The 13,501-nt window shown below is 42.3% G+C and overlaps 1 protein-coding gene across 1 annotated transcript in view; it reads right to left on the reverse strand.

The window, feature by feature from the left end:
* The window catches only part of LMOD1 (leiomodin 1), a 70,781-nt gene extending 57,574 nt beyond the window's left edge, over window positions 1-13,207 (reverse strand). Inside the window, exon 1 of the mRNA XM_069074761.1 lies at window positions 12,706-13,207. Within this exon, the coding sequence (XP_068930862.1) occupies window positions 12,706-12,966 (261 nt within the window). The 5' untranslated portion in view covers window positions 12,967-13,207. The remainder of the gene's footprint in view (window positions 1-12,705) is intronic.
* Between the last annotated feature and the right edge of the window lie 294 nt (window positions 13,208-13,501).

A 13,501-nucleotide genomic window follows, 5' to 3' on the forward strand; every position in this document is an offset into this window, starting at 1 on the left:
AATTCAGCCTCAGACACTTCTAGCTGTGTGACCCTAGACAAGTCACTTCACCCTGTTTGCCTCAGTTTCCTCATCTGTAAAATGAGCTGGAGAAAGAAATGGCAAATCATTCTAGTATCTTTGCCAAGAAAAACCCAAATGGGGTCATGAAGAGTCAGACAGGATTGAAATGAACAAACAAGAACAAACAAGCAAAACAACAAAAAAGCTACAATTTGCCCAAGGCACTAAGAGTCAGAAGTGGATCCAAGTCCTTTCACTCCCAAGCCCATGCTCTGGTCATTGTGCCAGACTGCCTTTGTGGGTATAAGTAGGCCTTAGTTCGAGGATGCAAGAAAGACTATCAAATCACATGTGTAGAATGCTTTTCCACACAATGGTCTTGTGAGGAAGGAATCAATCAACTAGTATTTTGGGGTTTTTTTTGCCTTTTGGAGGGCAATTGGGGTTAAGTGACTTGCCCAAGGTCACACAGCTAGTGTTTTTGTGTGGGTGTTAGGTGTCTGAGGTCGGATCTGAACTGGGGACCTCCTGACTCCAGGCCGGCGCTTTACTCACTGCGCCACCTCGATGCCCCCCAACAAGTACTTCTTAAGCATCTGTTTTGTGTCAGGTACTATGCTAGGCACTGAGAATATTCTCATCCTCATTTTACAAATGAGGAAACTTGAGGCTCAGAGATCAAGTGACTGGATTAGGGGTCACCCAGCTAGTAGGTGGCAGAACTGGATCTGAAACCCAGGCATTTGGTGTTGTTGTGCAGTTGCTGTAGTCACGTCCAACTTCCCAACCCCATTTGGGATTTTCTCGGCAAAGACCCTGTAGTGGTTTGCCATTTCCTTTTCCAGCTCACTTGACAGCTGAAGAAACTGCCCAGAGTCACGCAGTTACAAGTGTCTGAGGCCAGATTTGAACCCAGGAAGATGAGTCGTCCTGACTCCAGACCCAGCACTCCATCTAATGACCAACCTAGCAGCCCCTGAATCCTCACTCATCAAGCACCTGCTGTATATACTATCTACTGTGGCATTGATATTGATAACTGACATTCTCATAGCAATTCCTTGTGAGATAGATAGAACAAAGATTACTCTCTCCATCTGAGAAATTCAGAGAGGTTAAGCTATGTTGTTCACAGTCAGCTTGTAAAAGGTGGAGCTGGGCTTCAAATCTGGATTTCTGACTCTCAAGATTTGGGTCAAGAACGGGCAGTCCAGAGCACCAGTAGGTCTATGGACAGTGGGAAACTCTGGGGATTCTGGACAAACCTCTGAGGGAATGTACTGGGGAACTGAGGTCTGGTAGTGGAGGGCTCAAAGGGTGGATGCCTACCAAGGCTCCTTTTCTTGTACTATTTTTACTTCTAAAGGTATCACAGTAAGTGTTATCAATTTCCAAATGCCTCATCTTTCAAAGGTCTACCCTCCAGAAAGTTCAGTATGGGGGCTTGGAATCTTAAGCATTTGCTCTACTACCTAGGTAGGGGTTCGCCTAACCTATGGGCTTGCATTGGCATGCAAAAGTAAATGATGTTAGAATCTGAAGCAGTCTATAGAGTGTCTCTATGAGGGAGGGTTGGTGAAAGGCCTTTCTATTCCGAGATGTTTGTAAACAGTTTTCCTAGTAACCCAGGCTGTCCTTTCTGCAACAGACTCTAGGGACATTTGAAGAAGTCAAACTCCAAACCAGACTTTCCTTTTATCAGATTATACTGAGGAAGGAGAATATGTTAGAACTGAAACTTTGCTTATATAATATATATATATATATATATATATATATTGTTGTATAATATTAACTAACTGCACAAATTAGTCAACTCCTGTATCTGGAACTTTAAAGAAATTAGGCAGGGACAGCTAGGTGGTGCAGTGAATAAAGCACCGGCCCTAGAGTCAGGAGAACCTGGGTTCAAATCTAGCCTTAGACACTTAACACTTACTAACTGTGTGACCTTGGGAAAGTCACTTAAGATTCCCTTGACAATGGAATAGAATGTCCAAGCTAGAAAGATCTAAATCGATAGATAGATGAGTTAGATAGACACAATAGGCCTCTTTCATACTATGTCATAAGGATTACAAAGCTTTTTGCTTACAACAAACTAGTGAGGTAAACAGTACAAGTCTTATTATTTCCATTTCGCAGATGAGGAAACTGAGGGAGGGCCAAAGGAGGATGGATATTAACTAATGTTGCATATGGCAAAGCTGGGACTAGAATACAGGTCTCCAGATACCTAATCAGTCCCACATTCTTTCCACCAGTGTCTAAGCCTTGTGAGTTAGATTTTCCAGTTTCAGAACCATTTTTGTCTTCTCTTTATCTTTAAGTATATGGAGGATGGCTAGAGAAAATTGCCACAGCCTGTCCTAAGTAATCTCTAGGTCAACCTATGATCTCACATCTCCATTTGCCTTTCAGACATCTCACGAATAGAGAACTCATTATCTTTCCCCCAATGGTCTCCTCCTCCCATTTCTCTTTCCCTGTTACTGTAGGAAGTAACACCATTCTACCAGTCCCTTAGGTTCGCAACCTAGGAGTCATTCTCAACCTCATGCCTGGATAAGTATTATAACCTGCTGATGGGTCTGCCTGCTTCAAGCATCTTCCCCACTCCAGTCTACATTCAACTACCAAAGTCACTTCCCTAAAGTATAGGTGTGATCATATCAACTCACCCCACCTCACCCCACCCCCACTCAATAAACTCTAGTGGCTCCCTATTACCTCCAAAAGCAAACACGAAATGCTTCCGTTGGCATTCAAAACTCTTCACAACCTAGCTCCTTCCTACCTTTTCAGACTTTAGATCTCACTCCCTAACATGTACTCCGTGATCCAGTGACATTGGCCTCCTAGCTTATTCAATGAGCTAGACACTCCATCTCTTGGCTAGGCTGCATACTCCCGACCTGGCACTCTGTGCACTATGGTGCCACCTAGATGCAGTTACACCTCCAAAATTAGCAAATGCTACCAATCAGGGTTTGATTTATTAGTTTGTTGATTATCTAGATTTAATAAAGTGGTTTTTAAAAATGGTAATAATTCAGATTAAATTTTAAAGTGTGCCAAATGCTTTTTTTTTTCTTTTGGGGAGTCAGTTGTTAAATTCGCACACCGCTGGTTAGGGTCATAGAAAGCTGCGAACTTTAGTTACATTGATAACACTTTCAAGTTCTTGAGATACCAGTCAAACAGTCAACAGGCCCTGATAAAATGTCTACTCTGTGCCAGGGATCAAATATATTGGCAACACAGTATCTGCCACCTCAAAAACCTTACATTTTCTTGGGGAAAGAAAACATATATAAAGAAGAAAATATAAGATGCAAAATGTTAATAGGGGCAGTAATAATTAGGAGAATCAGAAAAGCCCTCTAGAAGGAAGTATAAATTTAGGCTAAGTTCAAAGAGTTCTGCTTGCTAAGAAGCTCATGTTGATGTCTATGCCCACTGATGCAGAGCTCCTTCCTCTAAATATATGCCCCAAGGAGATTAAAGAGAGAAAGAAGGACTCTGTGTACACCTAAATTTTCAGAGAAACACTTTTTTTTTAGTAGCAAAGAACTGGAAATACAGTAGAAGGCAATTGATTCAAGAATAGCTAAACAAATTGTGTTACATGAACACAAATGGAATATTACTTTGCTATAAGAAATAATGGATCCAAAGAGTTCATAGAACTGATGCAGAGAGAAGTAAGCAGAACCAGGAAAACAATAATCGCAAAGATTATAAGCAATATAAATAGAAAGAACAACAATAATCACAAAGAACCAAGTCCTATGTAATTATAATAGCCAAGCTTGATCTCAAAGAATATTTATGCCTCCCTCCTTTTGTTGAAGAGATGGCAAATGACAGATGTGGAATATTGAATACATTGCTAGACTCATTTGTTGGGTTGGTTAATTTTACTGAACTGTGTGTTTTCTCTCTTTTTTTACATTTGTTATAAGAGATTGCTCTCTGGGGAGGGGAGAAGGGAGAGATTTATTTAGAAATGGAGGTGATGTAAAAACAAATGACTTCAATAACAGTTTTTAAAAAGAAACTTATTTTGAGCCAAAATCCTCTCAGAAAGAAGAATGAGAATGAACCAGTACTAAAAAGGAGGGAAGATGGTGAGCCAGAACACTTTTTTGTGCTCTATCCATGAGACAAACAAAGGGCCTGCTCTGGATGGACTGGGCCACCCTGACTCATTGACTCATTAGATTCCTCTCTGGCCGCCACACTGACTCTACCCTCTGCCTTCTGGAGAATTGCTGTGCTGTTCCATAACCATTATTCTTTTTTTTTTTTTAAAGCACTTGGGGTTAAGTAACTTGCTCAAAGTTACACGGCCAGTTTTTTTTGTGTGTGTGTGGGTGTTAAGTATCTGAGGCCAGAACCGACCCCAGCTCCTCCCGACTCTGGGGCCAGCGCTCTTACTCACTTCGCCATCTGGCCACCCCTATAACCATTATTCTTAAGGCATTAACAAGCAGGTATGTGTTTTCCCCTCTGCTAAGGTGCCTACCTCTCTGTTGGTTTATGGTAGCATGGAGGTGACTCTGAATTCTTGAAGGTTATGCCAAAAAAAAAAACCCATAAGAACAAATTCTAAAGATTCGATTCATTTCAATAGACATTTATTTGCTATTCAGTCATGTCTGACTCTTCATGACCCCATTTTGGGTTTTCTTGGCAAAGATATTGGAGTGGTTTGCCATTTCCTTTTCCAGCTCATTTTACAGATGAGGAAAACAGAGGCAAGCAGGGTTAAATTATTTGTCCAAGATCACAACCAGTCAGTGTCTGAGGCTGGATTTGAACTCATGAAGATAAGGCTTCCTGACTCCAGGTCTAGCATTCTATCTACAGCACCACCATAATTTCTCTGCAAAGTTGGAAAAGCTTTGGACCAATAACAGACTGGATGCTTGTCTTCCAAAGAGCAGCCTAGTTAGCTAGTTCAGAGAGGCTCCATCAGCAAAACATTTTGGAGACCAATGGAGGAAATCTTTTCCAACAGGTATTCGCAAATATCCTCTGCTTGGGCATAGAGGGGTTGTGATGTGGAAACTCACATGGACAAAATCACCGATTTTGTGAATTGTTCTAGAAATTAGTCTTATCTCTCTAGTTAATTAGCAAACTCTCAAGGGCATGAACAAAATAGGTACCATTTATTTTGTATTTCTCCCAATGAGTATAGAATGGGGCTCTGCACATACTGAGCATAAATGTTGGCCATTAGCTTAGTAGAAAAAAAAATTTAAGAGACTGAGGGGCAGAGGAAAGGCAAGAAATGGGAAAAAGTCAATATCCACTCAAATAAACAAATATTTATTAAGGGTCTGTTTTAAGCAAGGCATTTTGCTATGAAGCAAAGATAAAAAGCAGAGTTCCAATCTTTAAGGAGTATACACTCTATTGTAGAGATTCAACATATAGACTGATAAGTTAATACATCACAAAATACTTTGAGGAGGGAGGGCCCACTAACAACTGGGGGAATCCAGAGACATTTCCATTGGAGGGGCCACCAATGCTGAACTTTGAAGGGAGCACAGAATCTCAGAATTTCAAAGTTGGAAGAGACCTGGGTGGCCTTCAAGTCTAACCAATATATGAAAAGGAATCCTCTCTATAACAGGTAAACATCAGTCCTACCTGAATATCTCCAACAATGAAGAAGAATGGATTCCAGAGACAGACAAGAAGAGAGTATATTCTAGGCATAGAGAATTGCTTGTACAAAGAGAAGGGAGATGGAATGTGAAATCTAGGGAACAGTAAAGAGATCAGTTTGTCTGGCACACAGAGAGCATAAAGGGGAGTAACTTGAAACAAGTCTAGAAAGGGAGGTTGGAACCATATTGAAGGGGGCCTCAAAAGCAAGGCTGAGCAGCTTGTATTTTATTCTTTTTTTTTTTTAAAGCAATCAGGGTTAAGTAACTTGCTCAAGGTTACACGGCCAGTTATTTCTGGGTGTGGTGCTAAGTATCTGAGCCTGGATTTGATCCCCAGGTCATCCCAACACTGGAGCAGGTGCTCTTACTCACTGTGCTACCTGGCCACCCCCTTGTATTTTATTCTAAAGGGAATAGGCAATAGGAGACTGCTGGGGGAAGCTAGGTAGCACAGTGAATAGAGTGCTGGATGTGGAGTCAGGAAGACTCATCTTCCTGATTTCAAATCTGGCCTCAGACATTTACTAGCTATAGTCCCTGGGCAAGTCACTTAACCCTGTTTGCCTCCATTTCCTCATTTGTAAGATGAGCTGCAGAAGCCCATGAACTTGCTGGGGATGGCAGCAGCTGGAAATTGGTTCTATCTCAGGAGAGAACCTAAAAGAGGCTCCCCAGCTGCCCCTGCCCTCAAGCTTTGCCGTCCTTGCTCCCAGCCAAAGGCAGGTGCTAATCCCTGACCCTTGGTAATGCCAATGCAGAGGAAAGGAGTGGCAGGATTTTCTCCACTGCCCAGGGAAGCAAAGAGAAAGCACAAATCAGCTAGGTGGGATCTGGTTCCTGCAATCTGACCCAAGGACAGAGGAGCCATCCTTCAAAAGGCCAAGGGACTTGATCTGGGATCAAAAGAGAGGAACTGAAGTCTACCCTGGGTCCAGGGTCAGGCCACCAGAACAAACATTTCCCTGATGGTCTGTAGGGTGGTCTATTGCTTTTAGAAGGTAGAAATAAAAAGGAGGCTGCCTGGCTTCACCTCCACCCTTCCAGCTCCATGATCCCTGCCAACAACATGCAAAGAGTAATCAATCGCTGACCATTCTTCTAAAAGACTCCATCCATACTGATAATTTAACAAACGCAATTCAATGGAGACAGAGTTGAAAGCAGGTAGGTGGCATAGTAAATAGAGCACTGACTTGGAGACAAAAAAGATTGAGTTCAAATCCTGCCTCAGCCACTTACTAGTATGTGACCTGAGCAAGTCATTAAAAAAACTCTCTGTGCCTCAGTTTCCTCATTTGTAAAATAGGGAAATTGGACTCAATGGCTTCCAAGGACCCTCCTAGCTCTAAATCTATTATAACAGTAAGTACCTACTATGTACATAGTACTGTGCTAGACATAGAGATAAAAAGATAGCTATGATTTAAGTCCTGCCTTCAAGGAATTTATAATCTAAAAGGGGGAGATAAGGTAGGCCCATATATCTCAGAAAGTCTCCTGTTCAGCTGAGAAAAATTAATCTATTCCCAGTGTTTGCCAGTAATCCCAAGGACCCAGATATGATAGCAATTTCTAGCTACAGTAGTAGCAAGGCAGCATGGATTAATGGCTAGAGTCCTGGTCTTGGAATAAAAAAGATCTGGGTTCGAATCCTCCATCTAACTCTTACTTGCTGCCTTGTCTGTTGGCGTCACTTATTATCTCTGAATAAAAATCTCATCATCTGTAAAATGGGGATTGCAATATCTGTAGTACCCTTATCTGAAAAGAAATCCCCACTAGAATGTTCATGAGGTGGTTGCAAGACTAAAATGAGATGATATATACAATTCAGTCACATCTGACTCTTTGGGACCCCATTTGGGGTTTTCTTGTCAAAGACACTGAAGTGGTTTGTCATTTCCTTCTCCAGTTCATTTTATAGATGAGGAAATTGAGGCAAACAGGGTTAAGTGACCTGCCCAGGGTCACACAGCTGGTAGGTGTCTGGGGCAGATCTGAACTGAGTCTTGCTGACTCCAGGCCTGGGTGATCTATCCCCTGTACCTCCTAGCTGTCTCAATATATACAAAGTGCTGTATAAATGTCAGGTACATTAAGGGAACCAATTCCCAGTACTCCTTCTGTCAGTATCCCAAGATTCATTTTGCTTCACATTTGGTTCCTACCAAAATATACTCCTTCCCTTCAGGGATGTGCTGGGATCTCCTTTCATGGTGATTCTTCTGACTGGACTGGGTTAGGTTCCTCTTGACTAGGAATTCCTAACTTTCTTTTGTGTCACGAATCCCATGGGCATCATTGTGATGAAGCCAAGGACACCCCATAATAAGGTTTTCAAATACATAAAATTAAATAAGTAGAACTACACAAGAAGTCAGTTATATGGACATTGAAAGCTTATCAAAATACTTTTTAAAAAAATGTATGGCCCCTAGACCTTAACACAGTGTTTGGTACATAGCAAGTGTTTAATAAAAGCTAGTTGACTCACTCAGGTAAAGAATATGAGTCTGAAGTCTTACTAGGATAGGAGATAAAAATGCGTGTCCTCTGGACTCCTTTAGCAGTATACCAATACCTAGTTACTAACCAAGAGCTTAGCATCTACTGAGCAAGAACAGTCCATTAAATAGAAATTGAACTTCTGTGTTATTATGCTGACCAGAGAAGAGATGAGAAAATGTACCTCTCTCCTTTCCCTCTAAGAGGTGGGTGACTATGGAGGTGACATGTTGCCATGTTGCATATGCCGTCAAATACAATCAATGTGTAAGTTGGTTTTGCTTAAAAAAATTTTTTTAAGTTTTTTAAGGTTTGCTGGGTTGGGAGGGAGGAGGGAGAGATGAATAGGGTGAAAACAAAGGACATCAATGCAACTTTTTTAAAAAAAAGAAAAATTGATTAAAGTAGGAAACTGCCAGATTCTCTACATTGTGAATTATACCTATCTGCAAATTGCTGTCTTCTCTCAAGGAATTTTTCTTGGTTGCTTATCAATCAATTAGCATTTTTGAATGCCCCCATGTAATAGGGTACTTCTTACTTTATGTTCACATCATGAATTACAAACCTGATTTGTGGACATGTTTTTTTTTTAATCTCTACTTTTTTATCTATTTATTTTTAACATTCATTTAAAAAAAAAACCCTTAAGGTCCAAATTCTCTCTGTGGGCATATAATTTGCTGCTTGCTATGATGCCAAAATTGCTAGTTACTGCTTTGGATCCTTTTCCCCATTAACCAAAATTCATGCTGGGAGTTAGGAGGATGGATAAAATAACTGAATGGATGAAATGATTCTTTCATTTCCCATTGTGTTCCTCTTGTGCCTGTATAGCCCTCTCCAGCTATGTAAACCAGAAATCAATCAATCAATCAGTCAACAAGCATTTGTTGAGTGTCTTCTATGGGTATCAAGGGGAAGAGGAAAACCCCTTACTTTCCTATTCTCTTCATCTCTGTTACACTGATTATGTCATGGATATCATTTTTTCTCCCACACAAGCATGCTTCCTTGTAACTGTTCTCAAGGGTATTTTCTCCCCCTTTAGATTATAAATGTCTAAGGGGAAGTAGCTTCATCTTCAGAGTTCCCAAGTATGTTTGTTTACTTTAGCCCTCCATAAGAAAAAGGAACAATAATGATTTGCTGAATAAGTGGCAATCACTCACACATAGTTGAGCACTCTTGAGACTAGGCATGGTGAGGGGTGGTGGTGAGGAAGGGACAGATTATCACCAACCTGGGTTATATAAGCAAGATGGCATAGAAGACATTGGCCACCAGCCTCATCTGTGGCTAACTATGTTTGCCTAGTGCTGAATATGGCCGCTAGCTTCATTGGAGAAGCTAGGCATGCACAGCCTCCAAGAAAGTTACATGGAGGGACCAGGGCTGGGAGGGCAAAGTAAAGTGGTATAATCCCTCCCATTTTTGTTCTATAAACATCTTCACTGTTGAATTCAGTTGATTGGATTCCAGCATGGTGCCAATAAGGCCAATATTAGAAAAATCAGTCTCCATTAGACTTGCCCAAGGCAGGGTTCTGTTCCCTGGCCACAGAACACACTACCAGCTTCAAACAAAGTTAAGTCCTTGGTTGAAACATGGATATCCCAATTCAAGCCCTCTCCAGCAAAACAATTCAGAATGTATCTTCTTATATAAAGGGCATATAACATGAATATGTCTCCCAGCATGCTGTAGATGGTTGGTGGGGCTAGAAAATAGGAGAAGAAAAGAGAAGAAAAGGCTGAAAGGGTGGTCACAGTGAATAAAATTTCCAAAAGGAGAGAATGTCATGAAGGAACTCATGAAGGGAAGGCCTGGAGTCTTGCATTTCATCTACATTATTGCCATCAAAGCCAAATCCTTTTGCCTAAAACTTCAGTAGCATCTGTAGAACCTTTTCTTTAGAGCATCAGATGATAGACAGAAATGGAGGGGCAGAGCTATACTGGGTAGGAAATGAGCAGGGCCAGTACCAAAAGTACAGGGAGTTTGAAGTCAGGATGGAGAATGGGGGATGGGACATAGAAAAGCATCAATATCTTCAGGTCTGTTTCATTTCATTCTTCATGTTTCCTGACAACTGCCTTTGAGTTATCAGGCACCAGAAATTCTCTGCTGAGCAGGGTTGGGATAAGACAAGATAGATGCCACAGAATTAGCCATACCATGCTAAGAACATAAGACCCCTCTGAGCACTTTAGGCTCCCCTCAGTCTTGGTACTTCCTGGCATAGTCACAAATGTGGAGATTAGGAAACCAGGACAGAGGCATCCTGATCCCACCCCTCTTTGCTGCTGTTCTCCTCTCCTGGTTCACAATCACCAGTCTCTTCCATCAGACACATTTGGGCTATTGTTATGTTATTCTTCTGTGTCACTGGACTCAAGACAACTGGATTCTCAGACTATCAGTTCCTAAAGGATTGGAGTTGTATCTGTGTAAATATAATGTGTACAGGGTTCAGCACAGTGCAAACAGATACAGTTATTTTCCACATCATGAGTTTCCCCATCATGGTTTCGATATATCGAGGGTGGGCATGAGAAATTAAATGGGAAGTTTTGGGGGAGTTTTGTGGAAGCCATAGACAATACAAAATGACCAGCAGAAAACACAGAAAAAAGTTTAGAAAGTCAGAAATACATAAAATATATGTGTAGTATTGTACAATATCAACCCAAATTTTACAATAAGGTACTGTAAACAACCCATAAAAAATTCAGACTTCTTCTCTTGCATGAAGGGAGGACCAAAAAATTTACATGAATTTTCCAGATCAAGGGGGTTTCTGCTAACTTCCAATATGTGGAAGACATAACATCTGTCCATATGTATCCTGTATCTATCCAGCAAAATATAAGCTCCTTGAGGGAAGTTACTGACTTCAGTTTTGTGTATCAACAGCACCTAGCACAATTTATTAAGCATGCAATTGGTGCTTAATAAATGCACACTGGATAGTACTGAATTAGAACACCACAGTTTAACAGTTGGATAACATTAATAGTTTCATCTCCCATTTTCTCTACCAACATAAACAAGCACATTTCAAGTTCTTCCTCAGTGTTCCTGGTTGGAACAGTCTAGAATTCTTGCAGAAAGCTGTAACTAATGAATAATCACCTTGATCAATTGAGAGTTAGGTACCACGGGGCAGCTAGGTGGCAGAGTGAATAGAGCACCAGCCGTGGAGTCAGGAGGAGCTGAGTTCAAATCCAGCCTCAGACCCTTAACACAAAACTAGCTGTATGACCTTGGGCAAGTCACTTAACTCCAATTGCCCTGCCCTTCCCTCCTCCAATAAGTAAAACAACAACAACAAAGAATGTTACAAGAGTTAGGTACTAGCTAGATAACGGAAAGAACTAGTATAACCAGATAGGAGAATATCCCCACCTAAAAATATCTGCTCCTGCTGGTTGGCACAGACAGAGGGAATCAACATGAATCACATTCTCTTAGATGATATGGTGTGCTTTAAACTAGGAGTAATTTGCTGGGGGACCCACATGTGTAGTATAGTATATAGAAATCTCATGTACTAGAGCTCCAGAAACAATGCAGATTCATGTGCTGCAGCCAAAACAGAGTATAGATCCTGTATAAGCAAACCCCAGATGCAGGCAAATGTTTTGGAGACATTGTTCTTCCTCACTCCCTTTCTCCAACACATACTACATAAGGCAAAGTAGTGCTGGAAAAGAGTATCACCTGGAAGGCTGGGGGTCACATCTGGTATTCAAAAGGAATGGGAGTTTGGGTGGAGCCACAGAAAGAGAAGGGATGTTCCGCAAGAGTTCCTTCCCCCAGAGAAGGGGCTAGAGAGACATCCTCCCAAGAGAGTGAATCTGAAGCCAATCAAATTTAAGGTAAAAACCAACTGGGTCCTCTACTGGCCTCACCTTCTTCCATAGCTTTTGGAATCTGTGCCTGCATAACGAACTGCCTAAAGTGATTTTGAGTGCCAAGACGAAACCAAGCACCAGGTTAACCAAAGCCCCTAGTGTTCGAGAAACGAGATCACACGTGCATGTCTACCTGCAAGCTTAAGTTGAGGGTGGCAAGAAGGTGCCATCAACATTCTCTGTTCTCTTATCTCTACTCTCAACAGGATGGGGGAAATATAAGACAAAGCAAGTATTTGGGAGAGCGAGGTGGGGTCAAGTTAAGAAATGACAATGTGTCCATATGTCCGTTCTCCAGATATACTTTTAGTGTATACTGAAATTGTGGGAAGAATGAAGGCACTCCCAAGATACAACAAATGCTTGGGAATAATCAACCAAGGTTAAGAGGCTCACAAGGACAAACTAGTTCAGTGGCCACTCTAAGGTTATAAAAGCCTTTGCTAACTTTCCTTTCCAGTGACCTTGATTCCTCCACGAGGAAATTCACCAGCTCTGTTCCCAAGCCCCAAATCCCTTTAGAGCTGTTAGGAGAAGTGACTAGGTCCCAGAGCACTTTCAGCCTACCCCCCTGCTCCCACACTGCTGTCACTTACATCCATTGACATCTCCCTCTGGATAAGTTTCTTGGACTCCTTCTCACAAAAATTGAGCATGGCTTCACGATTGTACAAGCCTGTGGACTGCTTGTCGGTCTGGTTCCTCTGCCGGAGCCCCACTGGAATACTCCCATCCGGATCCACCACATCCAGCTCCTTCTCCAGCTCCTCCATCTCCTCCGGAGACAGCGTAGACAGCAAGCTGTCAATATCCGGATCTTCGCTCACCTGCCTGCGGTACTTGGCTACCTTGGACATCTTGAAGAGATGGAGCTCAGCTCAAAGCGATGTGTGTGTGCGCGCGTGTGGAGGGGGGCGGGGGGCTCCCGGACCGCTCCTGGTGAGCAGGTGGAGGGGCTCAGTAGGGAAGTTTGGAGGAGGGAGAATGGGCTTGGGAGCAGATCCTCGGACTGGATAAGCGGGTGGTTCTTTTCCCCTCCCTTGATGCAGGTGCTGAAGTGTTAAATCGAAGCAGCTTCCCTTCTGCCCCGGGGGGATAATAGTTATAAAGAGAAGACCCCGCTGGTATAACAGTTGACCAATAAGAGCCAAGAGCTTCACAGCCCTCAACTGAAGAGCCAATCACCGGAGGCCACAGGCGGGTCTGCCTCCCTGTCAGAGCTGTTTGAAACTTGAGGACATTCCAGGGAATCTTGGAGCTGCTGCATGACCAAATTTAGTACGGAGCGTTTAGCCTTTTAAAGACAAGGGGGGCTGCGCAATGAGAAAAGATACAAAAATGCACGAGCTGGCAGCCCTCGGAGAAGGGGCAAGAGGCGGCAGTGGCGAGCGC

Source organism: Petaurus breviceps, unplaced genomic scaffold, assembly GCF_028583685.1.
Source record: "Petaurus breviceps papuanus isolate PSGF00001 unplaced genomic scaffold, PetGlider_PUasm1.0 90895, whole genome shotgun sequence".
Taxonomy (NCBI): Eukaryota; Metazoa; Chordata; class Mammalia; order Diprotodontia; family Petauridae; genus Petaurus; species Petaurus breviceps.